Genomic DNA, 26,257 nt, shown 5'->3' on the forward strand with positions numbered 1-26,257 from the left:
GCAAACTGTCAGGAAAGCTAATGGAATGTTAGCTTTTTTTTTGCAAAAGGATTCGAGTACAGGAGTAGTGAAGTATTGTTTTAGTTGTACAGAAGCTTGGTTAGATTGCACCTGGGGTATTGTGTGCAATTTTGGCCTGTCCATCAGAAAGGATATTATAGCTATAAATAGAGTCTAATGACTTCAGGAAGTGTAGTAGAGGACATGCCCCTGTCTATATCAACAGGAATGAAGTGGAAATGGTTGAGAGTTTCAAGTTTCTAGGTATCCAGATCACCAACAGCCTGCCTTGGTCCCTCCGCGCCGACATTTTAGTTAAGAAAGCCTACTAAAGCCTGTACTTTCTCAGGAGACTAAGGAAATTCAGCATGTCCATTATGACTCCAATTTTTGCAGATGCACCATAGAAAGCATTCTTTCCAGATGTATCACAGCTTGATATGTCTGCTGCTCCGACCAAGACTGCAAGAAACTTTAAAGTGTTGCGACCATAACCCAATCCATAATGCAAACTAGCCTCCCAAGTGTAGACTTTGTCTACACTTCCTCCTGCCTTGGAAAATTACCCAGCATAATCAAGCACCTCACACACACCAGACATGCTCTCTTCCACCTTCTTCTTCCGTTGAGAAAAAGATACAAAAGCCTGACACCATGTACCAACTGACTTGGGAATAGCTTCTTCCCTGCTGCCATCAGACTTTTGAATGGACCTACTTCACAGTAAGTTGATCTTTCTCTATACCCTAGCTATGGCTGTAACACTACATTCTGCACCCTTAGCTGAAGTCTGAAGAGTGATTTTTGTCTGTAGGGCTGCCAATTTGGGTCATGTCTTCATCCACTATCAACACCTATAGTGCCATTAAGGGGCCTGAGCAGATTTTTGCCCATGTTGTTGCATTAAGTTATTTTATGAATTTTATATTTTATTTTAAAGCCACAGTAAAAAGGAGGTATACATTCTTCCTATTAATTCCTATGTTGCTAAAAATGAAACTCATTCAAGAGCTCCAAGTGCTTCTGGAGTAAATTGTTTTGCTGCCTTACTGATGGTTTTCAAGAGACTTGTTAAATCAGTTCTGAAAGCCAGAGAAAAAATGCTTGACTAACTTTTAGAATGATTATATCAGCAAGCAACTCTATAGCAGTAGGACAAAGCATCCTTGTTTTATTCCTGGATTGCCAATCAGGAAGCATTTAGCAATGTAAATTTAAATACTGCATTGCTATCCATGTCAACATTAATAGATAAGTGTTTAAAAATTTCTGCATTCTCTGGAAATGTCATCTAATACTGAGAAGTATCCTGATCCCTACTTTACTTCATTACATTAAAATACTACTTCCTCCCTTTCTTCACCTGCCATTTTTAATATTTTCTTTTGAGTTGAGAATATGGCAACATACATCCCCTTGATCTTCACTCAAATAATACAGAATAGGCTTACTGGATTGATTTTAAAAGCAGTGTATTCAGAATTTTCCATGTGATATATCTGCATGCACTGTTTGTGAGACTGGTACTGATGCTGTGGTTACGAAAGCTCTAGTAGAATACAGTTAAAATGTTGTCAATACCAAGCACCTTCTTTGAAGATTTTTTACAGAGGCAAAATCATTAATTGCATGTTAATTAAATATAGTTTAGTGTCTTTTACTGTGATTTGCCTGTGTCCTGCACAGGCACAACTAATAACTTTTAAATATGTTTCTTTGCAGGCAGAGCAAATAATTTATGATCGCTTTTCTGACCCACAATTTATGGAGCAATTAATTAAGTTCTTATCCCTGGAAGACCGAAAGGGAAAGGACAAATTCAATCCGCGCAGGTTTTGCCTATTCAAGGTACACAGTCTAATGCTTTTAATATTAATAAGCTAATATTAATTATTAACTAGTATCTAATTTTGAAATGAATGACTCCCAGTCACTGACCAGGCTTAGATTTTTGAGACATCAGTCGTTGTTGTAGCTGCCTCCAACTATATCTTGTTAAACCTACTTTACAAATGTATTCCTGAGAGCCTTTTTCAATTGGCTTGCTGATTTACTTGCAAAGAATTTTCACCTTAACACCTTTCTCACCCTGAGGATCTGCAAAGTACTTGACAACCAGTGAAGCTCTTTTGAAATCTAGTCATTATTGTAAATTATGAAACACGGTAACCAATTTATGTACAGCAAGGTCATTTAAAAGCAGTATTAGAATCATCCATTTTGGGTGCAAGTTCAGCAGTAATTGTTCGCTAGGATACGAGGAGAACCTTTTGGTTGTTTTTCAAGTAGTGCCACAGAATCTTTTACAAGCATCTTGAGGCTGATGGGAGCTTGGTTTAATATCTTATCCAAAAGGCATCAAATCTGACATTTCTTTGTTTTCACGGTATTGGATTGAAACTTTCACTTAGATTATGTGTTTAAGTGGGGCTTGAGAGTTCATGATCTTCTGACCTAGCAGCGAGAGAACTACCACTAAGTTGTGGCTAATTCCTGTTTATTTTCCTCTTTGCTATTTAATATTTTAAAAACTGATAATTTGCATGCAAAAACAATTACGTTAGAAATCATTCAGACAATTTTTTTAAATTACTTGTAGTATGGTTAGGTTATTGACCTGTCATCAGGATTTGTCCTGGTCATAATTAGCTATGTATTTTTAGATTAGGAAAGCAATTTCCAGTTTTAGAATTCTTTTTCCTCATCAACTCTGTCTAAACCACATAAGACAAAGTGAGCAGGGAAACAAACCTTTGAGGGGGCAGAAATCCCAGTTGCAGGAACATCTCTGCCAAAACAAAATCATCCACAGGTGGCAAATCCAAACGTCAGTATTCGATAAATATAGGAATGTTACTACATGTGACAGCTTTATAAATACTATTTATACACACCAGCCTGACTTAATATCAGTGTGTGGTGCATGCTCCCTATTGTGAAATGAAAATCATGATGCAAGGTGTTTTTCTGCTTTGTCATCTAAATGCATATCTTATTCACATCTAATGTTCCATTTGCTGTTGCATAAATCCGTCATTATTCTTGTTGAGACTAGAATACACCCATTATTGTTTTATGCTTTGCCTGCAGGTGTTCACTGCACTAGGTGGCAGTATATTCTGTATGTTAATGACTTTAACTATGAAGTAGGAATCTTTATTACATTTACTTCACTGTGCTATCTCTTCTGCTTCAGCACTAATTCTAGCTCCAATAGCTTCATAATTTGAAAACTGATTTTTTTTTCCCCCACCCTCCTTTTCAATTAATAAATTCAGATCATTTGTTCCCATTTTTGAACCAATTCTGTTACATTTTAAGTTTAAACTTTTTACAATTACCAGGTTGATGAGATTATTATGGGCTATAACTTCAGTTGAGTCAAATTGCCACATCATTTGTAATACCCAGAAATTCAGATAATCCTGTCTCGCCCGACCTGATCCAGGCCAAGCAAATTTGTGTAGTGCAGTTAGTGCTCTGCATTCCCGGGGCCTACACGCTACGACAGTCCAGTCCAAGGTCGGTAAGCCAGGCCCCTATTTTACAGATGATTCCCAGTGCAGGACAATTGCTCACCAGGTGTTCGAACTTCCTGGGCAATTACCATGCAATTCTTTTGTGGGAAAATTTAGAGGCAAGGGGGACTCTTCCCTCTTTCCTCCATCCACCACCCACCCCATCTTTGGGGTGCCCGTCCGACACAATGCCCTGAAGCTTGGACGTTATGACTTTTGTGTTTTAAATTCAAGGCAAAATGCAGAGGGTCATGTGATCAATTCAGAAGTCTGCCTGACAGTAAGTCTGGATGTTCTGATTGCTAGAGATTAAAAAGGCCCATATTGTTCTATTGTAAAGAAGGTGCAAGATGATTACGCCTGGAGACCAGACGCAGCCTGTATATTAACAGCAGATAGGCTGAGAGTTTCTAAAGTCCAGAGAAGTGCTGGGAATATCAGGTTGGGAACAGCTGTACTTTAAACTGTCCATTTAATTTCATGACAAAATAAAGTTGGGGTGTAAAGAATAGTTCATCAGCATTTCTGCCTGGTAACAAAGCCCATATGATTTACATTACCATAGTGATGGGCTTTGAGATGGGCTGGTTACAGAGGAAGCCATTGTGATATTGAGTTACCGGCTTTCATAAAATCCCTGTAATGCAGAAGGAAGCCTCTCGGCCCGTTATATCTGCACTGACCACAATCCCACCCAGGCCCTGTTTCCTTAATCCCACATATTTACCTGTTAATCCCTTGACACTAAGAAGCAATTAATTGTGGCCAATCAACCTAACTTGCACATCTTTGGACTGTGGGAGGAAACCGGAGCACCCAGAGAAAACCCATGCAGACACGGGGAGAATGTGTAAACTCAACACAGGCAGTGACTTGAGGCCAGAATTGAACCCAGATCCTCACTGCTGTGAAGCAGCAGTGCTAACCACTATGCCACCATGCTGCCCCTGGTGAACCTGATGTGATTTGAACATGCAACCATTTTCCAGAAACGTCACTGAAATCACAGACAAGTTAGTGTGCCAGAATCTGGCAGGGACAGTAAGCATGACTATGGCCAAACATCTCTACGGTTCACCATGTTTGCTCAGATTGAAAAGGCCAGATTATGAAGACTTAGAACAAAGCTGTGAGATTGTCTATATTGTGCTAGAGGGAGAATCTCCAGTAATACTCTGACCGTGATGGACAATTCTGGGTGTTAGAAGTTACTCAGCTGAGAAAGGAAAAGAACAGGAGTAGACCGTCTGAAGTTAAGAATCACTTTGAACTGATTTTGGGAGAACTGAATTTCTAATTAAAGAATAGGATAACGGATTTCTGTGAAGTTGTTTATTTGGTTGTGTTAAAAAGCTGATGTATTCCATTCCACTCTGTGCTTTAAAGTCTGAAGTTTTTAATGATTAGTCACAAGTAAGGCTTATATTAACACAGCAATGAAGTTACTGTGAAATTCCCCTAGTTGCTACATTCCGGTGCCTGTTCACATCAATGCAGCTAACTGGCACATCTTTCAGACTGTGGGAGGAGACACACATAGACATGGGGAGAATGTGCAAACTCCACACAGAAAGTGACCCAAGCTGGGAATCAAACCCTGGTCCCTGGCTAATAGGCAGCAGTGCCAATTAGAATGCTACTGTGCCGGCCCACAGTATAAGTACAAGTTGCCTACAAAAAAGTGTTTAGCCTGTGGCAACTTTGTTTCAGTAAATGTCTTAAAACATGGAATCTTGTCATCTGTTAAGCTATTAACTGGAAGTCCAAATTATTTTTTATAAGTTATCAGTTCAATGGGGATTGTAACAAGCCAGGAAAAAAAAAATCCACATTCAACAACCTGTTCCCCTTGTTGTCATATTAGTGAACTGTACCTTCTTAGATTTGTGCTATTGATATGCTAAGACTATTTGTTGTACTTTAGTTGGCTTTTATCTAATTATTCTTTCAAGACTGAGGCAGCATTTCTATGGCCAGGCTGCCTTTTCCCACTTGTAACATGCCCCATATATCAAAACATCCATTAATTCAAAATGTCCAGACTCTTGCTTAAAACATGTATCTTTTGATGAGGAGCTTGAGGGCTATCATGCCCCCGTGGAACTATATCCAAATATCAGAGGAAGAATTAACTATTTATCTAAGAACCATAAAGCTTCTTTGTTTCAAAGTTTGAACTAAAGAATTAACCCGTGAATAAAATCCATTTTCTACAATTTCCGAGAAGTTATTTTTTAAAAAATATCAGTTGAATGGATTTAAAATTTTAATCAGTTCAGTTCAGTCCAGCAGGTTCTGGATTTTCAACCAGCAAATTGAGTTGAATTCCTGATCTTTATTGACTCATGCACTTTTTGAACAAGCTGTAAGTTTGTTGATTGTGGCTGGGTGAGGAGTGAGGGGAGAAATGAAATAAAGGACTTTGTTCTATGCACTTTCACATTTTGCTGTATTTGTCTCAAAGCTTGCTTTGAATTCACTGCATGAAATAAAAGCGAAAAATATGTATTTGAACAGTTTAGTGTCAAGTTTTGAACATTAGACGTCTGTTTATGTTCCTTTCTTCCATGGTAGGGTTTGTTCAGAAACTTTGATGTGGCCTTTTTACCAGTGTTAAAGCCACATATGGAACGTCTTGTCTCGGATTCTCATGAAAGTGCTCAGCGCTGCGTAGCTGAAATCATTGCCGGATTAATCCGAGGTTGTAAGCACTGGAGGTATGAAGAGGTAATACCATCGGTTTTATTCTCTACACAGCTGAGTTTGAAGTGAGGTGAATATTTATGTTTTAGCAGAATTGACAGTATTTATCATTTGAGATTGGGTAGTAGGAATGGTTTATTTTGTTTTAATCAACTTCTTAATACTCTGGCCTGAATCTTCAATGAAGCTCATGTTCACACCCATTTTAGATAAATGATAAACCTTAGGCAGTATTGAATGTACATTTTATAATAACAATTGAACTGCTTTTATATTCTCCTGGCTGCCATTCCAACTGTCCAAACTGGCTTCTGCTGCTTGAAAAGAAAACTGCAATCTCTACTGCTTTTAGGTGTTCAGTGCTAACACAATTTTCCTGAATTTTGGGTTGAATGCTTTGTATGGATTTGATTATATTCAATAGTTGGCTTAAGCAATTGATGTGATTTGCACTGTACGTCAGGGATGAAAATTCGGTAAAATTATTTTTGATTATGGAATTCAACCACTTGAAATGTTTTCCTGACCTCTGCCACCTCCTGTCCATAGTCCATTGTTTCACTTCACTTGTACACCACGAGGATGCGTTTTGTTCTGCTTACGTGTGATTGGCTGCTTTGGACAACGATGAAGCAACAAAATTCACTGGCCAAATTGAATGTGCCATTTCCCCAGTCCCTCCTTTCTTTCTTGCTTTGTGTGAGGAGAGTTTTGTTTGTAGAGCAATCCAGTGGTATCGTGCTTTCACAGGATCACATCTACTTTCCTGCAGTGAATAAACAGACAGTGTTCATGATTGGCTGATTCTGCCTACCTCCCAAAACTGAGCACAAAGGACTAACATATCAATGTTAGCATGTCACCCTTTGGGACTAGCCTCTGTTCAAATGGGCAGGTAAAAGTTAGGGTCCCCTTTGGCCAGATGATTCAGTTATGTGTTGCTTTTATCAGGTAAGCTATCGGGGGCGGGGGGGAGGGGGGGTGTGGGGGAGGGGGGGAGAATGTTGTTTTGTGCTGTGCTATAGTTTTTGACTTGTTGAATCATTGTTCTGCACTCTCCTGCTTTCGTCACTTGATGTGGAGATGCCGGCGTTGGGCTGGGGTAGGCAGAGTAAGTAGTCTCATAACACCAGGTTAAAGTCCAACAGGTTTGCTTGGTAGCACAAGCTTTCAGAGCATTGCCCCTTCATCAGGTGAGTGAAGAGTTCAGTGCACAAACAGGGCATATATGTACACAATCTCAGTTACAAGATAATGGTTGGAAAGTGAGTTATAACAGGTAATCAATCTACAAGCTCGTGATACCAAATAAACCTGTTGGACTTTAACTTGGTGTTGTAAGACCAGTTACTGTACTCATCACTTGGGTATGGCTGATACATCAGCTGGGTTCATATTTTTTCCTTTCCAATGAGGAAACTGGAAAGTAAGGTTCCTGACCAAATCAGGCGACTGTTACATTTAGAATACTAAAATGATCCCAACTGCTTTCAGCTCATGATGCAATTCCTGGTGTGTCAAATGAGGTTCAAAGGTTTGTCAGTCCAAATATTCCTGTGGTAATTAATAGATGAACAAATCCAGTGATTAAATCACTAACAACTGCAGTAGTCATTAAGTAGCTGTTCAAACTATTTAGCATGGACCATCTAGTTATCCTCAAGTGGAACACAGTCAGATATGAATATTGCACAAGACTTCGCTGATTTCTATTTTGATGTGAAGTTGTTTGTAAAATACCTTGCCTTGTGCACTGTAATATGTGCAGGTAGAGTCAGACCAGGTTTTGAGATGGGCAGGGGGGTATGCTGGTGTCAGGTCGGGTTTAGCGTTGTGGAAGTGGGGAGATTTGGGTTGAGATGGTGTGGGGCAGAGGGAAAGAGAATGGGTTTGGGTCTGCAGGTGGGGGTAAGAACAAAGAACAACCCAGCACGGGAAACAGGCCCTTCGGCCCAATGAGCCCGCACCGCCGCATCCTCCTACACCTACCCTGCCCTGTGTGTATGTGAGTGGATCCCCTAATTTAGCCAGATTCAGGGGAGAATAGTGTCAATTTGGTTTACCAATCAGCCTAAGAGCACATCTCTGGGGTGTGGGAGGAAACCGGAGCGCCTGGAGGAAACCCACGCAACCACAGGGAGAATGCGCAAACTCCCACAGACACAAGCCCAAATCCATGTATCTGCACAGCGAGCAGTGATAGTCACTGAGCTGTTGCGGCGCCCATCTACTGGTCCAGGATTAAGCACACGCACCGACACGAAGTACTAGGCCAGTCCCGGAACCTCCAAGAGCAGCCCACGCACGGCCCACCGTGTGCATGCCCCTTGTTTGACAACAAGGTGGACCGACACCTGCGGAATAAAAAGACAAAAACGTTAACATGTAATTCTACATTTCCGGTGTCGTCCCGAGGCTCTGACCCTATTTAATACCCTCTACTATAACTCTCCATCCTTGTTTCGCTCATGTGTCTATCTAAGTAAACCTTAAACAAGTCCAACGTGCCTGCCTCCACCACCCTACTTGGTAGTGCATTCCATACCCCCACGACCCTCTGCGTGAAGAACCTTCCTCTCATATCCAAATTATACTTCTCCCCCCTCATCCTTAGATCCTGACCTCTCGTAATTGTCCCCAATCTAGGGAACAGCCTACCACTATTGACTCTATCTATTCCCTTCAGTATTTTATGTACCTCTATCATGTCCCTCCTTAATCTCCGTCTTTCCAAGGAGAAGAGTCCCAGTTTCTCTAACCTTTCCTCGTAACTCAGTCCTTCCATGCCAGGCAACATCCTGGTAAGAGGAGCTGGGTTGGGATGGTGGGTTGAGAGTTGGGTTTGGTGGGTTGGGTTGGGTCTGGGAATGGGGGGAGGAGGGCGAGGATTGTTGGGTCAGTTGGAACCGTCTGAAGCAATTTAAATCACCTTTTTGGATGGTTCCCAGTACAGGGCAATTGCCCAAAGTAAATTTGAACTTTGTATAATTGCTGTGGAAGCCTTATCTGGGAACTTTTTGGTGGGGTGTTCCCTAATGCATCTTTGGGGTAGACTCTGATTACACTGCCCCAGAGTTCAGAAGTTACAGCCTTTTGCCTTTGGCCACTCTCATCCTTGATACTTACAAATTCACTTTTGTATTTCAAGGCAAACTTGTTTCAATAAACAAGTTTTCAGTTAAATATGTGAGATAATAAACTAACTGAATTCTGTTTCTGCTCAAAATGACATCTGTGTTCAACATGTGACACATTTGTAATCAACAAATGTCACTTTCAAGAGAGAATGCACTTTTTTCCTATTTAAGTATGGGCTGGTTAAGTGTGGGAGTGTTGTAGCTAAGGATGGAACTGGAATTTTATTAATTTTTATGCCATCCAGTCTTAATTGGCAATATTCCTGTTGTTGGAATGTAGGCTTATGGTTTTTATATTATGTTTGGCCCCTTGAACTAGGTGGAGCAGCTGTGGAAAATTCTCTGTCCCCTTCTGAGAATTGCCTTGTCCAACATCACAGTGGAGACATACAGTGACTGGGGAACATGCATTGCCACGGCTTGTGTAAGTAAAGTGGATAATATATTTATCTGAACTGCGTAAGGCTTGCGTATATTTAAATTTAACATTTGCCTTTGTTTTAATTTGCTGTAAAATCTTCATGAAAATGTCAAATAAATTAACTAGATAATAACGCAGTTCTAAAATGCAACTACCTGGACTAAATTTCTGCATGTTCACATGGTTGATTCTGAATGAAAAAGTCCCATTTAGAAACATATTGCCTTTACACTGTAATTGCTGAGACTTTGTAACCATGAAATAACAGTGTGTGTGCTTTATGCAAATATTCAAAGCAAATTTAAATATAAGTGATATTTTGACAAAGTGGAAGTTTCTATATGGGTTTGCAGTTTGAGGGAATAGTTTTGAAATCAAAATACATTATCAAAGTCTGTAATTTGCAAAGAAATTATTTGACATGAATTAGTTGAGAAGAGAAAATGGGTTTTTTAGTGTCTTTCAATCCTCAGAAAACAAGTATTTCACAGCCAATGAATGATTTTTGAAATATAATCATTGGTGGTTGTTAGAAAATTGGGCAGCAAATCAAACACACGGTGAGCTTTCACAAACAATGTGAGATAAATCATTGGCCATTCCCATTTGGTGATGTTTGAGAGATGAATGTTGATTAAGAAGTATCAAGGTATCTAGTACATTCACCTGGACAAATAAATCATTGTAATTTAACATCTAATCTGAAGGATTAGCATTGCCCTACTTAGATTATGAGCTAGAGTCCAGGGATGGTCCTTGAATGTGTAAAGCCTTCTGACTCTAAGGCAATATTGCTACTATTGAGCCAATCTGAAAGTATGATTCCTGGCTACTTTTTGTCTTGTGCATGCATTCAGCAAAGTGCTGTTCAAAAGCAAAGTCAAAATTATATGTATCTGTAATAGGCTGTGATAAAGCATTATAATTATTTTTGTGTTTTCTCTTAATTAGTAAAGTGAACAGAATATTTCCACGCCATGAGGTTTAAAATATGGAATTATTTTGGATTTTAACATTCCAGATATTCCATTCTAGAAAGCAATCTAATCTTGCCTTGACATTTTGATTGGAATGGGGCAGTGTTGGGAAAGTGATTATTTTTAGCCTTCCAAAAATATGATATATCAATATTATTTAAAATCAGTCTATTTGCACTGATGTGCTAAACACAAGGTGTTCTCTTTATAGCGTCTTATTTTCACTTTCTATAATTCATGCTCCTCCAGAATGTATATCCATCCTCCTTCAAATTACTTCCATTAAAACTTCCATTAAATTTATCATTTAAAAATAGTTCTAATGAGAAGAAATGACATACAGACTAAGTGAAATTATGTACAGATCAGCAAATCCATACATTGAATTACAATGCAGACACAATCTGTTCATTCCAGTGCAAATAAAATGGACAAATTATTTACCTGATGCAGTGTTTATGCACCATATAACTCTCCTTCACCCTGGTACTTAAAGACCATCCATTCCTTTCTCATTCAAGTTAGAATAACACATGTAAGATTAACAACTGTATTACTTTCTCATGCAATATTTCAGGTATACTATAAATAGATCAAAAGAAAGAGAACAGGAGAATTGAATCATAAAGACATTTTTTTATTCTCACAGGAGAGTAGAGACCCTCGGAAACTCCATTGGCTTTTTGAATTGCTGATGGAGGCCCCGTTGAGTGGAGAAGGAGGATCATTCGCAGATGCATGGTAGGTGATTTAAAAATCCATTTTTGAGGGGAGAAGAGAATTTGAGTTTTTAAAAAAAGGGCTTAAATTCTTATTATGAGCAGCAGATTGGCACAGTGGCTAGCACTGCTGCTTCAGATTCCAGCCTTGAGTGACTGTGTAAAATTTGCACATTCTCCCCGTGTTTGCGTGGATTTCCTCCAGGTGCTCCAATTTTAGATTTGGAGGTAGGTGCTCACTTTGGGATAGTGACCACACTTTGGTTACGTTTACTTTAGGGATGGGAAGGGATAGGTATATACCGCAGGGCAAGAGTTATAGCTGGGGGAAAGGAAATTATGATGTGATTAGGTGAGATTTAGGATGAATAGGATATGGAAGGAAACTGCAGGGGGTGGGCACAATTGAACATTCCTCAGATGGTGATAGCTAGCATGAGGGGACATAGCTTTAAATTGAGGGGTGATAGAAGTAGGACAGATGTCAGAGGTAGTTTCTTTACTCAGAGTAGTAAGGACATGGAATGCCCTGCCTGCAACAGTAGTGGACTGGCCAACATTAAGGGCATTTAAATAGTCATTGGATAAACATGTGGATGATATTGGAATAGTGTAGGTTAGATGGGCTTTAGATTGGTTTCACAGATTGGTGCAACATAGAGGGCCAAAGGGTTCTGTAATGTTCTATGTTTCCTCCACGGTCTAAAGATGTGCAGGTGAGATGGATTGGCCATCCAATTAGTAGGATAAATTCTTGGGGTTGAGGGAATAGGGCAGGGAGTGGGCCTGGATAAGATGCTCTGTCAGAGAGGTGGTACAGACTCAATGGGCTGAATGGCCTCCTTCGCACGTAGGGATTCTGTTATTGGGAATGAGCAGAATAACGGGACATATTGAGTAGCTATTTTTAAGCGTGAATGTAAACATGATGGGCTAAATGGACTCCTTTAATACTGTATGAATCTATGATGCATTTCGAAGATGGACAACAATCAAGGAATGAGGATGATAATGCTGTAATGGTGATCTTAAAGAAAATGTTATGGGTTCACTTTCATCGATCTTCAAGAAGTGAAAACAATAATTTACCAATTCATATTCTTTGTTTTGTTGTTAGCCGATTATACGTTTTACAGGGTGGCTTGGCACAGCAAGAATGGCGAGTACCCGAACTGATGCATAGACTCCTTCAATACCTTGAGCCCAAACTCACACAGGTTTATAAAAATGTGCGAGAAAGAATAGGAAGGTGAGTGCTTATCAAAATTTTACTTGGTAGGATTTGAAAACATTTTAATATCTTATTGCTAATGGTGTATTTATACACAATTGTGGATATGATTTATTTTTTCCTCAATCTACATTTGAGTATTAAATTGTACAGGTTTAAGAGGTATCGTGAATCCTACAGCCATCTTTACTTATTTATTCACATCACAAGTAGGCTTACATTGACACTGACACTGCAATGAAGTTGCTGTGAAAATCCCCTACGCTGATGGCGAATTCAGCCTGGCCAATACATCTAACCACATTTTTCAGACTGTAGGAAGAAACTGGAGCACCCAGGGAAAACTCATGCAGACAGTGGAAAAACATGAAAACTCTACACAATAGTCATCCAAGCCAGGAGTTGAACCCGGATCCCTGGCGCTGTGAGGCAGCAGTGTTAACCATTGTACCACCACATGACCAGAATGTCTTCAGTTCAGAATTTACAATGATCATTTTAAAATGAAGCCCTTGTAATTGTTGATAGCACTGTGATGCTAGCAAAATGTTGCTAGTGTAATAATTTTAATAAGCATTTATTTACAGATGTCCATGGTATTATTCATTGTCACGAGAAGGTTAATAGTTTAAGAACTTAATTTGAGTTTTAACAAATCACTGATGTCAGTAAAAGTGACTGTGCAAATGTTGAAAATTCTACTGATTTACTGATGCCCCTTAGAAAAGGAAACCTGTCATTCTTGGCAATTGTCTCTTAACTGCTTCCTAAAGTGGCCAAGCAATGCATTTATTAACTTCAAAATGCAGGTAGACCCACTATTTCTCAGCTCAACTATCAATAGGCAATAAATGCCAGTGTTTCTCGTATGTCAAGAATTAATTTTGAAAACAACAGTCTTTTTCTTCTCCTTTCCTTTCCCTCTCCTCTTGTCTTCACTTTATTTTGCACTTTCCTTTTTCCCTCCCTTTTTGCTCTCTCCTTTTGTTTTTCTTTCTTTCCTTATCACGACTTATGCGACATTCTAACATAAATCCTTGGATTATAATCAACAGTGGGGCTGTACACTCCAACCCCCATTGAATAGTTTAGAGGCACTGAACTAATTTGTAAAATTCCAACTGCAATCCTGGATAATACCACCTAATCAATTTCAGACCAAAGATTTAGCATTAAATCTTTTGATCCCTATGTCTATAAAATGTCTCAGTTTATCAAATTAGATAAATTTATTGAGGAACATATGGTTGCTGATGAGGATGTATTTAGAAAATCTATCAGAATACAGCTACTGTCTAATCTCAATAATATGTATACACATATATTTGTGTTATTTTGCCTTTGTTATAGGTAACATTAGGAAAACCGGGGTGGTGAAAAATGTAGTGAATAGTATTGTTAGTTAAGATTGGAGAACAGTAAAAATAGAAGAACAGAATAGCAAGCAGAATCACCGTTATTCCTATGGACAAGTAGACTTGAAATGTGATATGGGGCAGGCTGGTGTCCTGCTCAGAGAGGTTGACGGAGGCCATCTAGCCGGAATCATTGGACTGGAAAGACTAGTGTAAAAGATGTCCACTGCTACATTTGCACTAAATTTAGCTATCAGAAAACATAGGGGCTTTGAGCAAAGCCAGGGCCTTGTGTACATGCTCTCCACACACATCCATTCCCTCCACCTCCAACGCAGTAACTGGAGTATGTACTATTTATAAGATATCGATATGCAGCAATTTACCAAAGATCCTTAGACAGCACTTTCCAAACCCATGATCACTTCCACCGAAAAAGGAAAGGGCAGTAGATACATGGGAACACCACCACCTGCAAATTGCCTCAAAGCCACTCACCATCCTGACTTGGAAATATATCGCCATTCCTTCGCAGCTGCTGGGTCAACATCCTGGAATTCCCTTCCTAATGGCATTGCGGGTCACCCATAGCACGTGGACTGCAGTGATTTAAGAAGGCAGTTCATCACCCGCTTCTGAAGGGCAACTAGGGAACGCCAGTAAATGCTGGCCAGCCAGCGATGCCCATGTCCCACAAATGAATTTTGCAAGTTAATGATTGGCCTAGCAAAATTTAATGGTTTACACATTATAGAAAGGGTTATGTAAAGCAGTCCAAAAAAGATGTAAGAGACTTTGAGTCACTGAAAGGGCAAGTCAAGGGATTGAACCAGGGAATGCAGGAATTTGGTACCACAACTTTTACCGAAGGCATAAATATGGTAATGTAACTCTGTATATTGTAAACCACTGATCAAATATTGCAACATGTCAAGTTGTGCATATGCTGAATAAATTTCAATCACTGCTACCAATATGGATCAGTGTTGAAACATATGTTTTGTTTTTGATAAACAACCAAACAAATTTGTATTCCCATTTGTTCTTTATTAGTAATTCCAAAATCCTTTAATTTGTTAAATACCACTGAAGTTCAAGAGTTTTGTTATGATGCCTATATTTTGTAGCAATTTTGTTACACATTATTCCTTTATTAATTTTACTTCTCAAATATTCTCTCCATAGCGTTCTAACGTATCTATTCATGATAGACATCACCCTACCAAATTCAAATCCAACTCTGTCACCACATGTCTCTGAATTTACCAATCGTATCTTAGGGCAACTTAAGCCACTTATGGAAATTGATGAAGAGATACAAAATCACATTGTTGAGGAAAATGGTGTTGGGGAACAAGATGAAAGAACCCAGGCTATTAAACTTCTGAAAACAGGTAGGCAGGAGGCAGTCTCCTTTCTATCAATAATTTATTGTCTGAAGTATAATTGGAATTGTCAGCTTGCTAAGATAGAGAATTGGTTAGCCTTGCCTGCCCCTTTTCAAGCACCCTAAGTTGGATAATGAAATGTTTATGGATAGTAAGCTGAATTCAATATGCAAACAATGTATTCTTCAAAGGTGAAGCTGTGCATGTTGATGTCTGCAAAGGCTAACCCTTCTATAGACAACAAATGAGTTCTTTCAATGCCCCACAAACAGGCTATCGACATTGTGACTCATTTTCTGTTAATGGGGAATTTTTCTGTATGTTGCATTTGTGACACTTTATTTATACCTTTTAAATTGTCATTGCATTAAACATTATATAATGTCGGAAGATGGACAGGAAGATGTCAAACGTAATGCGACTTAAATTCAATAATGTTATGCCTGATCTACGGTTGACTTTAACAAGTGATGTCCCGTGTCTATCGTATCTGCACTTGGGAGTGCTAATAGCCACCAACAACAAATCTGATTGTGCATTAAAATATTAAGGTGACAGCTCTGTGCTTTCTTTAGGACCATTTGATAAACTTACCTGGTTCTTAAACTCAGTTAATGAATCATGTTGAGAGAGACAGTAAACAAGCTTCAGAAACATCGATATCAGCTCCTATCCGAGATCGCTAATGCTGGTCCATGTAACTTTAAAATCTTCCCCTCTACCCTCTTGCCTACACGTTTTGGCTGCTGCTCTGCACAAAATCTCCCTCTAAATTTTCTTTCTTGAGCATGGCCTGTTTATTTCAATGTGCACCGATGATCTTTCTGTGCAGTTGCACATGTGTTAACTTAAAGGTGACAGTTTATAAACAACATCACAGTATTATCATGATTGCTGTATGCTGCATATGCGCACGGCTTCAAAGGATCTTAATGCTTCACCCAAACCTTTGCTTCTAGCTACAATACAAACAGAAAGTAATGGAAGGACATGGCAGATTTGCAGTATGTGTGGAGAGGAAAACAGAGTTAACTCTTCTTATTTCAGTTCTTCACGATCCACCGCATTTTGCTTTTACCCGAGCTCTTTCTCAGCATCGTGTTCGCTTCCTCCTCCTCAACCAGCCATTCCACTTTACCTTTCTTGATACTTCTTCACTATTAGTTTTTCTCAGTTTGCATTCTCTGTCCTTAGCTTCAGTCCCTCCTTGATGTAAAACTGTATTAAATGAGTTAATGTTTCTTAAATTAAGCAAATAGAAGCCATCATTTTTTGCCTCCATTAGAACTCTGCTACCATTAATTGCTGCCATTAATTAGATTATTGATGATCTTTTACATCAGTGACATTTTCCCACTATAACCCCAAATCCCTTGATATCTAACGTATCAATCCATCACGCAAACCAGCCTCCCATCCATTGACTCTGTCTACACTTCTCACTGCATCGGCAAAACAGCCAGCGTAATTAGGGACCCTATGCACTTCAGACATTTTCCCTTCCATCTTCTTCCGTCGGGAAAAAGATACAAGAGTCTGAGGTCATGTACCAACTGACTTAAGAACAGCTTCTTCCCTGCTGCTGTCAGACTTTTGAATGGACTTACCTTGCATTCAGTTGATCTTTCCCTACACCCTAGCTATGAATGTAATACTACGTTCTGCATTCTCTTGTTTCCTTCTCTAATAATCAGTATGCTTTGCCTGTATAGCGCCCAAGAAACAGTACTTTTCACTGTATGTTAATACATGTGACAACAATAAATCAAATCAAATATAGGAATCTAATCATCTCTTTCTCGAAGATGGTTGAGCTTCCACGGTCCTGAGGTAGAGAATTCCAACGTAATTCCAGTAAAATATCTTGAGGCTTTGCAGTACTATTACTATACAAAATTGGACGTTAAATATTCTCCACTGCCTCCCTGTCTCTCTAATCTCCTCCAGTCCTACAACTTTTTGAGACAACTGTCCTCTTCAGTTGAAATATCTTCAGCATCTTGATTTTGATTGCTCCAACGTAGATAGTCATGCCTTCAGCTTCCTGGGCTGTAAACTCTGGAATTTCTTCGCTAAATCTCTCTGCCTGTCTTTGTTGAGCAAGCGGAATATTCTCCTCAGCGAAAATGCACCAATAATTTCTATAAGAAGTACAAGTTCACTCTAGATGGTGAGGAATGAAAGGAAGGCTTCCAGGACAGAAAGATAAGCAAATAAATGTATCTTAGACAAGTAATCAAAATCTAGTGAGGGAGGTAGAACAAAAAAAATCATAATATCGCAGTGAAAGAATCTGGATGGGAATGAGCCAGCTAGTTATTTGGGTTTTTTAAAGTAATAAGTAAACAACATCACAAATATTCCATCTGAGGCTAGTTATCTTTCAATATCAATAAAATGTGTAATAGTTTTACTTCAAAGATCAATGATAGTGCTTCAATAAAATTGACAATTATAGTGGTGTGAAAACTACATTTGCACTTAGAATTCCAAAAACTTCATGTTGGGTACAAGGGCACCTAGCATTTAAAATTGATTGATTTATTTTGAACAAAAACTTTTCACTACTTTTAGCTTTTATAGTTTGATCGCTATGCTGACAAATAATACTGCTTAATCTTAATGAAATGCTATTACTTGAAAACACAAATCATCTCAATAGTTCTTGTAGTGAAGCATTTTGTTACTGTATTACATATTTTATTTGATATATTGTAATGCACTGTTTAGCAGGACAGGCTTGTTCTTAATTCTGATGAATGCAAAAAACTTGTTTTGTTGGAGTTCTTTTATTATTTTGTTATGTAAAATTAAGATGTCAATGAAAATAGTGAAGATATTGATATTCTAACTAAAAATGTTCTTTGTTTTTCTGCACAGTGCTGAAGTGGTTAATGGCAAGTGCAGGAAGGTCATTCTCTACAGCAGTTGCTGAGCAGCTCCATCTTATGCCACTTTTATTCAAGGTGTGTTGTAGTTTTAGTGTTTGTATTAAGTTCTAACTTACTCTACACATTTAAGAACATGTTTTAACCACCTTTTAATGCCATACAGGACAAATCACATTTAATTTGACATTTATTTAGTTTCATGTTTCTGCTGTGAAAGAACAGATGACCACTCTCTGGCAATGCCCTTTTTTCCCCATTTGCACAAGGCCCAGTCAAGAAATTTCATCTGTTTTTCCCCACTGGCCTGTGACCTCCATCCAGCCCTTTCCCAATGTACACAAAGAACAAGACAGCACAGGAAACAGGCCCTTTGGCCCTCCAAGCCTGTGCTGCTCATGCTTCCAACTAGCCTATTCGTTTGTATCCCTCCATTCCCAGTCTGTTCATGTGGCTATCCAGATAAGTCTTAAACGATTCCAGCCTGTCCTCCTCTACCACCTTGCTTGGCAGTGCATTCCAGGCCCCCACCACCCTCTGTGTAAAATACATCCTCTGACATCTGTGTTAAACCTTGTCCCCCTCACCTTGAACCTGTGACCCCTTGTGTTCATCACCTCTGACCTGGGAAAATGTTTCCCACTGTTCACCCTATCTATGCCCTTCATAATTTTATACACCTCTATTAGGTCACCCCTCATCCCCTGTCTTTCCAGGGAGAACAACCCAAGTCTATCCAATCTCTCCTCATAGCTAAGACCCTCCATACCAGCCAACTTCCTGGTGAACCTTCTCTGCACTCTCGCCAAAGCCTCCACATCCTTCTGGTAGTGAGGCAAGCAGAACTGGACACAGTATTCCAAATGTGGCCTAACCAACGTTCTATATAGCTGCAACATCATACGCCAACTTTTATACTCTAGTTCAAATCCAGACTGAATGCAATGAAATATCATCTTCTCAGCCTGCATTCCAGTGCTCCAAATCTTGTCAGAACCACTTTATTTGGCATGAACTACTTCAGTTTGATTAAACAAATCTGGACATATGCTTGAACTACTGCTGTCATTTCCCTCTGCTTCAGGTTCATGCCTGATATTTTACTGCCTCGTTGCTTCAACCAATTCACAACGGAACACAAAGTAAACATAATCACTTGTAAGGTTAATTTCCCATCGCGTTTTAGCATTTAAGTTTTCAATGAAGTGGTGCTTTTAAAAAAAACAAAAAAATGCCCACGTTCATTCAGAGGAAATTGAGTTCTCTGGTAAGCATTAGCCTTCCATTAAGCATCAGTTTGATTTGATACTTTTCTTGCTAAGTTTAATCTGTCCAGTTGACATTCTAAGTTATGTTTACTTGAATAGTTAAATTGAGACTGTAAATTATATTTCCTTTTTTCTTAAATTTAGATTGCTCCTGTGGAAAATGATGAGAGCTATGATGAACTCAAACGGGATGCAAAGATGTGTTTATCACTCATGTCTCAGGGATTGCTGTATCCCCAGCAAGTGTTTATGGTGTTGGATGTTATAAAGCAGGTAAATTGCATATTTTCATCTGTTTTTAACATGAGAGATTTTAGTAACAGACAACGACCATAAGAAGCCTAGCTATTTAGGGCAAAACTTCCGTTCTGTCAAGAAAAAAATCTAACAAATTAAGTTAAATGCCAATATGCAAAGGACATTCTTCAGATGAAACTGGCTTCTGATAACTCGTGAATCAAGTTAATTATTTCTTGGGATGTGAATTTCACTGGCAAGGCCAACATTCCTTGCCTAGCTGCACTTGAAGTTGATGCTGAGCCACCTTCTCGTGGTGAACAATCAGGCACACTGCTATCAGCTGTGGCAGTCCAATAAAGCTGTAGGAATAACAACATGTTTTCTGACAGGTTGGTGTGTGACTTGGAACAAAACCATCTATCCTTGTCTTAAGCAGTAGAGTCTTGTTGGCTTATAAATGAGTGTGTTGGTCAAAAGCGTGGTGCTATTTTCCAACACTGTAAATCAATCAATTTTCAATACTGTGTGGATAAAAACCAAACTTTAATACTGGCACAAAGAACAACAATGACTTAAGAGATTTGAGTTAGGCCTGTGGTCATTGCAAACAAATTGTATGTTTAACGTGTTTCTTAGTAATGTATTCTTCTTCTCCCTCAGCATTTTTAAATCTGTTTTATTGTTAGGGTTAGGATCTTGTATGACGCAATAGTCTTAACACTAACTTGGGGAGGCATCATTGTTCATATCTCTGCAGTAATCACAACTCTTGCAATTTGTCCCATAATGTTTTTAAGAATGTATTTCTTTATGACATGTGGGTGTCATTGGTTCGACCAGCATTTATTGCCCACCCCAAATTACTCTTGAGAAATGAGTGGTGAGTCCCCTTCTCAACTGCTGCAATCCATGTGTTGTAGGTATACCCATTGTGCTTCTAGGGAGGATTTTGATTCAGCTATTGTGAAGGAGTAGCAAAATAGTTCCAAATCAGGATAATGTGTGGCTTGGAACTAGCAGGTGCTGCTTTGTCCTCTGGATAGTAAAGGTTGTGAGTTTGGAAGGTGCATCTTGTAGAAGGTACACGCTGCTCCCACTGCATCAGTGATGAAGGGAGTGAATATGTAAGGTGGTGGAAGGGGTGTCAATCAAGCAGGCTGCTTTGTCCTGCATGGATAGTTTTTTTTTATTAGTGTCACAAGTAGGCTTGCATTTACATTGCATTGAAGTTACTGTGGAAATCCCTAGTCACCATATTCTGGCACCTATCCGGGTATACTGAGGGAAAATTTAGCATGGCCAATCCACCTAACCAGCTTCCTATCCAGTGGTGCCAAGCTTCTTGAATGTTGTTGGAGCTGCACTCAGCCAGACAAATGCAGAGTTTTCCATCACAATCCTGACTTGTTCCTTGTAGATGGTGGACAGTCTTTGGGACTCAAGAGGTGCGTTACTTACCATATAATTCCCAGCCTCTTGAGCTGTTCTTGCAGTCCACTGTATTTATATGGCTGGTTCAGTTTCTGGTCCATGGTAGCCCTCTGGATGTCAATAGAGGGGAATTCGGTAATGGTAATATCATTGAATTTCAAGGAGAAATGCTTAGATGGTCTCTTTGGAAATGGTCATTTTCTGGCACTTGTATAGTTGATTTGATTCATTATTCTCACATATATTAGTATACAGTGAATAGTATTGTTTCTTGCATGCTGAACAGACAAAACACATTGTACATAGGGAAGGAAAGAGTGCAGAATGTAATGTTACAGTCATAGCTTGGGCGTAGAGAAAGATCAGCTTAATGCGAGGTAGGTCCATTCAAAGGCCTGAGGACGGCAAAGAAGAAGTTCGTACATGTCCTCAGACTTTTGGATCTCTTTCCAGATGAAAGAAGATGGAAGAGAGTTGATCCGGGATGTGTGGAGTCCTTGATTATGCCAGCTGCTTTTTGAAGGCAACAGGAAGTGTAAATAGTGTCAGTGGATGAGAAGCTGGTTTAAGTGAAGGACTGGGTTTCATTCCTGACTCTTTTATAGTTTATTGCTGTCTTGGACAGAGCAGGAGCCATACCAACCTGTGATACAACCAGAAAGAATGCTTTCTATAGTGCATCTGTAAACTTTGGTGAGAATTGTCATGGACATGCCAAATTTCCTTGGTCTCCTGAGAAAGTAGAGGCATTGTTGGGCTTTCTTAACTGTAGCATCCACACGGAGAGACCAGGACAGGTTGTTGGTGATTTGGGCACCTAAAAACTTGAAGCTCTTGACCATATCTACTTCGTTCCCATTAATGTAGACAGGGACGTGCTCTCCATTACACTTCCTGTAGTTGATGACTAGCTGTTTCATTTTGTTGACATTGAGGGAGGGATTATTGTCATTGCACCAGTTCACCAGATTCTTTATCTCTTTCCTATACTGTGCCTTGTCATTGTTTGCAATCTGACCCACAGTGGAACAGTGGTGTCATCAGCAAACTTGAAAATTGAATTAGAGGAATTTGGCCATGCAGTCAGAGCTGTATAAGGGGTATCGTAAGGGACTGAGAAGACAGCCTTGCGGAACACTAATGTTGAGGATGATTGTGGAGGAGGTGTTGTTGCCCATCATTACTGACTGCGGTCTGTGGATTAGGAAGTCTAGGATCCAGTTGCAGAGGGAGGAGCTCAGCCCCAGATCATGAAGTTTAGAGATGAGTTTTGTAGGAATAATGGTGTTGAAGACTGAGCTGTAGTCTATGAATAGGAATCTGGCATAGATGTTGTTGTTATCTAGGTGTTCCAAGGGTGTAGTACAAATGTTACTTGCCGCTTATCAGGCCAAGTCTGAATATTGTCCAGTTCTTATTGCATATTAACATGGACACCTTCAGTATCCGACAATTTGCGAATGGTGCTAAACATTGTGCCATTATTATCAGAGAACATCCACACTTCTGATCTTATAATTGAAGGAGGATTGTTGATGAAGCAACTGAAAATAGTTGGGCCTAGGACACTATACTGAGGAATTCCTGCAATGATGGTCCAGAGCTGAGACGATTGAACTCCAATAACCACAACCATTCTCCTTTGTGCTTGGTAAGATTCCAATCTTTGGAGACATTTTGTTATAATTCCCATTGACAATTAAATTCCCATCTTTATTGCCATGTTTTATCTTACTATAGACCATACTTTTATTAACAGCCCTCTAATTTGGTTCTTTACCTGATCCCTTTTGAAAAACCATACTCAAAACACACACTGTACTTCCTTTATACTGTCTTTTCTCAAATAACTATTTGTTAGATACAATTTGACTTTTACAAAGCAGAAAGCAGAATATCTAGTTGTGTGAAATCTGGATAGAGTTTCTGCTTTAAATGCTGTCAGTGTATATTGTAGCCAAGTGTTTGTGTCACTCCTTCCCACTACAAGTTTCTACTCAAGCATATTAGTATCTCACCAAGCACAATATTGGTCATAGTACCAGAGCAATTGGCAAGGATTTCAATAGGTAATTTTAAAAAGGATTGAAGACAGAAGACATTGATTTCACATGATCGTCAGAAGACGCAATGACAACGTGAGAATCTTTTTTACACAGCGAGTGATTAGCATCTGAATGCACAGCCTAAGAATGTGAAGGAGGCAGATTCAATTGTGACTTTTAAAAGAGAATTTGTTAATTGTATGAAAAGAGAATTTTCCAGGCTACAGGGTAAAGCCAAGAAAATGGGACCAAGTGAGTTGCTCTTGCAGAGAGCTGGCACAGACATGATAGGCTGAATGGCCTTCTGTGCTGTAGCCATCCTATGATTCTCAAGTACTTCACATGCTACACCAGTTCTTGTAAGCATAAACAACTTAAAGAACACTGTTTAAAATTTGGAAACCACCAAATATTTCTGCAGTTGCAGCAAGAGCCATTAGCTCTCTGCAAAATCCTGTCTCTTGGAGTTGATCCAACACTTGTTCTTAGTCAAAAGACCAAAGAAATCAATTAGCAACTAACCCGCAAGTAATTGATTATCTCTTTAGTGCTGGCCACAGAGTGCCCTTATTGCTGCTGAACAAGTGTTCAGCTGTGCTAAATTAAGACCAGACATTTGCTGGAGGGTTGAGCTCCAAATTGACAGCAGTGGTGTCAGATAAACATTACATACTGATTGATGTCAGGATCTGTCAACCCGGCATACCTCTAGCAGACATTACTGTGCATATTGATACCCTCAACAAAATGATGTCTGGCATAGCCAGCACCAGAAACATGCATGTGCTGCAACACCGTTTAGGGAGAAATACGGTACTTGTAGCACTGTGAAAATGGACGCTACACATTGACTTTTGTTGCTCTAGATAGCAAATATCTTGTGACTGCAAATTTTTCAATGGTTGTTCATGTCATATCAGTTTTTAATCTTTTATCTAGCCTTGTTTTTAATATTATTGAAGCTACCGTCTTCCAGTCAAACCCCTTTATGTTCACTCTCAACGTTTATATTGAATTTACTTACCCTGTGGCGTCCTCGCTTTACTTACCTTTCAATTAGATCCAGTACTGTCTTCCCCATTGAACTAAAAACTTAATAATCTCTAAAACAATTGTGGATGTATTGTAGAAGCTCTTCCTCCTCCTTTATTTACAGTCTTGCTATCAGAATTTATCTTTGGGATAAATAAAGTAGCCCATTCTCGTGATTCTTATTTTTCTCTAATTTGATTCATTTCTTCCTTGGTCCTGCACCATTTGATTGTATCTAATGTATTTACAGTAGTAACGGTTATCACCTTATTTCTTAACACTGCCTTTATAAAAGAAAAACCTGGTTCATAAATTAAGTCTTTTTGAGGATGCAACGAGCAGGACAGATAAGTGGAAACAGTGCATGCAGTATATTTGAAATTCCACAACATCGTTGATAAGGTGCCACATTTAAAGTTATGCAAGGTAAAGGGATAATATATTCATATAGATTGAGGATTAGTTAACAAACAAAGCAGGGTGTTACGATAAATGACATTTTCAAGTTGAAGGGTGCCAAAGGGATCTGTGCTGGTATTTCAACAATTCATAATACAATATAATGACATGGATGAAGTATTATATTATCCAAATTTGCTGAGGATACAAGGTCGGATGGGGGACAGTAAACTTTGAGGAGGACATAAAGAGACTGCAGAGGGAATTGGAATGGTTAATGAGTTGACAAGTGGAATATAATGTGGGGAAATAGAAAAGGGAATTTTTTTAAACATTAAGAAACTTTTAATGGTTGATGTTCAAAGACATTTGTGTCCTTGTACAAGAAAGACAGAAAGCTAACTACAGGGACAGCATGCAATTAGGAAAACAAATGATATTTTGGGCTTTTGTGCAAGATGGGTGGTGCACAAGAATAAGGAAGTCTTATTGCAGCTGGTGAGATCACTGCTGAGATACGTTGTACAACTTTTTGTTTTATTATCTAAGGCAATTGTCTTGGAAGCAGCACAGTGATGGATCCTTCCATTTGATTCCTGACATGAGAGTTTTCCTAAGATGAGAGATTGAGTAGAATGAGCCTATACTTTATTGAATTTAGAAGATTGGGAGGTCATCTTGTAGAAGCATATAAGATCTTACGTGGACTAGACAGAGTAGATGCTCAGTAAGTAGTCTCAACACCAAGTTAAAGTCCAACAGGTTTATTTGGTGCCACAAGCTTTTGGAGCACTGTCCCTTCATCAGGTGAGTGGGAGTTCTGTTCATAAACAGGGCATATAAAGACACAAACTCAATTTACAAAATAATTGTTGGAATGTGGGTCTTTACAGGTAATCAAGTCTTAAAGGTATAAACAACATGAACGGAGAGAGGGTTTAAAGAGACGTATGTTGTCTCCAACCAGGAGAGTTGGTGAGATTTTGCAAGCCCAGGCAAGTTGTGGGAGTTACAGATAGTGTGATATGAACCCAAGATCCCAGTTGAGGCCGTCCTCGTGTGTGGAACTTGGCTGTCAGTTTCTGCTCAGCGATTCTGCGTTGTCATGTGTCATGAAGGCCACCTTGGAGAAAGCTGACCTGAAGATCAGAGGCTGAATGCCTGTGATTGCTGAAGTGTTCCCCAACAAGAAGAGAACACTTCTGCCTGGTGATTGTCGAGCGGTGTTTGTTCATCCATTGTCTTGGCATCTGCAAGGTCTCCCCAGTGGATCATGCCTCGGGACATCCTTTCCTGCAGTGTATCAGGTAGACAACATTGGCTGAGTTTCAAGAATATGTACCGTGTACCTGGTGGATAATGATTTCACATGAGAGGATGGCATCTGTGTCGATGATCCGCCATGTCTTGCAGAGGTTGCTGTGGCAGGGTTGTGCCGTGGTCACTGTTCTCCTGAAGACTGGGTAGTTTGCTGCAAACTGTTGTCTCTTGAGGTTGTGCGGTTG

At 39.4% G+C, this 26,257-nt stretch overlaps 1 protein-coding gene across 2 annotated transcripts in view; it reads left to right on the forward strand.

The window, feature by feature from the left end:
• The window catches only part of LOC145350944 (proteasome activator complex subunit 4-like), a 156,884-nt gene that overhangs the window by 102,913 nt on the left and 27,714 nt on the right, over window positions 1-26,257 (forward strand). For both annotated transcript variants that reach the window (XM_080200453.1, XM_080200454.1), the window contains 8 exons: window positions 1,723-1,848; window positions 6,093-6,245; window positions 9,678-9,782; window positions 11,406-11,497; window positions 12,593-12,724; window positions 15,247-15,455; window positions 18,330-18,415; window positions 19,750-19,878. In XM_080200453.1, coding sequence (XP_080056579.1) covers window positions 1,723-1,848; window positions 6,093-6,245; window positions 9,678-9,782; window positions 11,406-11,497; window positions 12,593-12,724; window positions 15,247-15,455; window positions 18,330-18,415; window positions 19,750-19,878 — 1,032 coding nt within the window. The remainder of the gene's footprint in view (window positions 1-1,722; window positions 1,849-6,092; window positions 6,246-9,677; window positions 9,783-11,405; window positions 11,498-12,592; window positions 12,725-15,246; window positions 15,456-18,329; window positions 18,416-19,749; window positions 19,879-26,257) is intronic.

Source organism: Carcharhinus amblyrhynchos, chromosome 12 (genome assembly GCF_965287045.1).
Source record: "Carcharhinus amblyrhynchos chromosome 12, sCarAmb.v2.hapA, whole genome shotgun sequence".
Classification (NCBI taxonomy): Eukaryota; Metazoa; Chordata; class Chondrichthyes; order Carcharhiniformes; family Carcharhinidae; genus Carcharhinus; species Carcharhinus amblyrhynchos.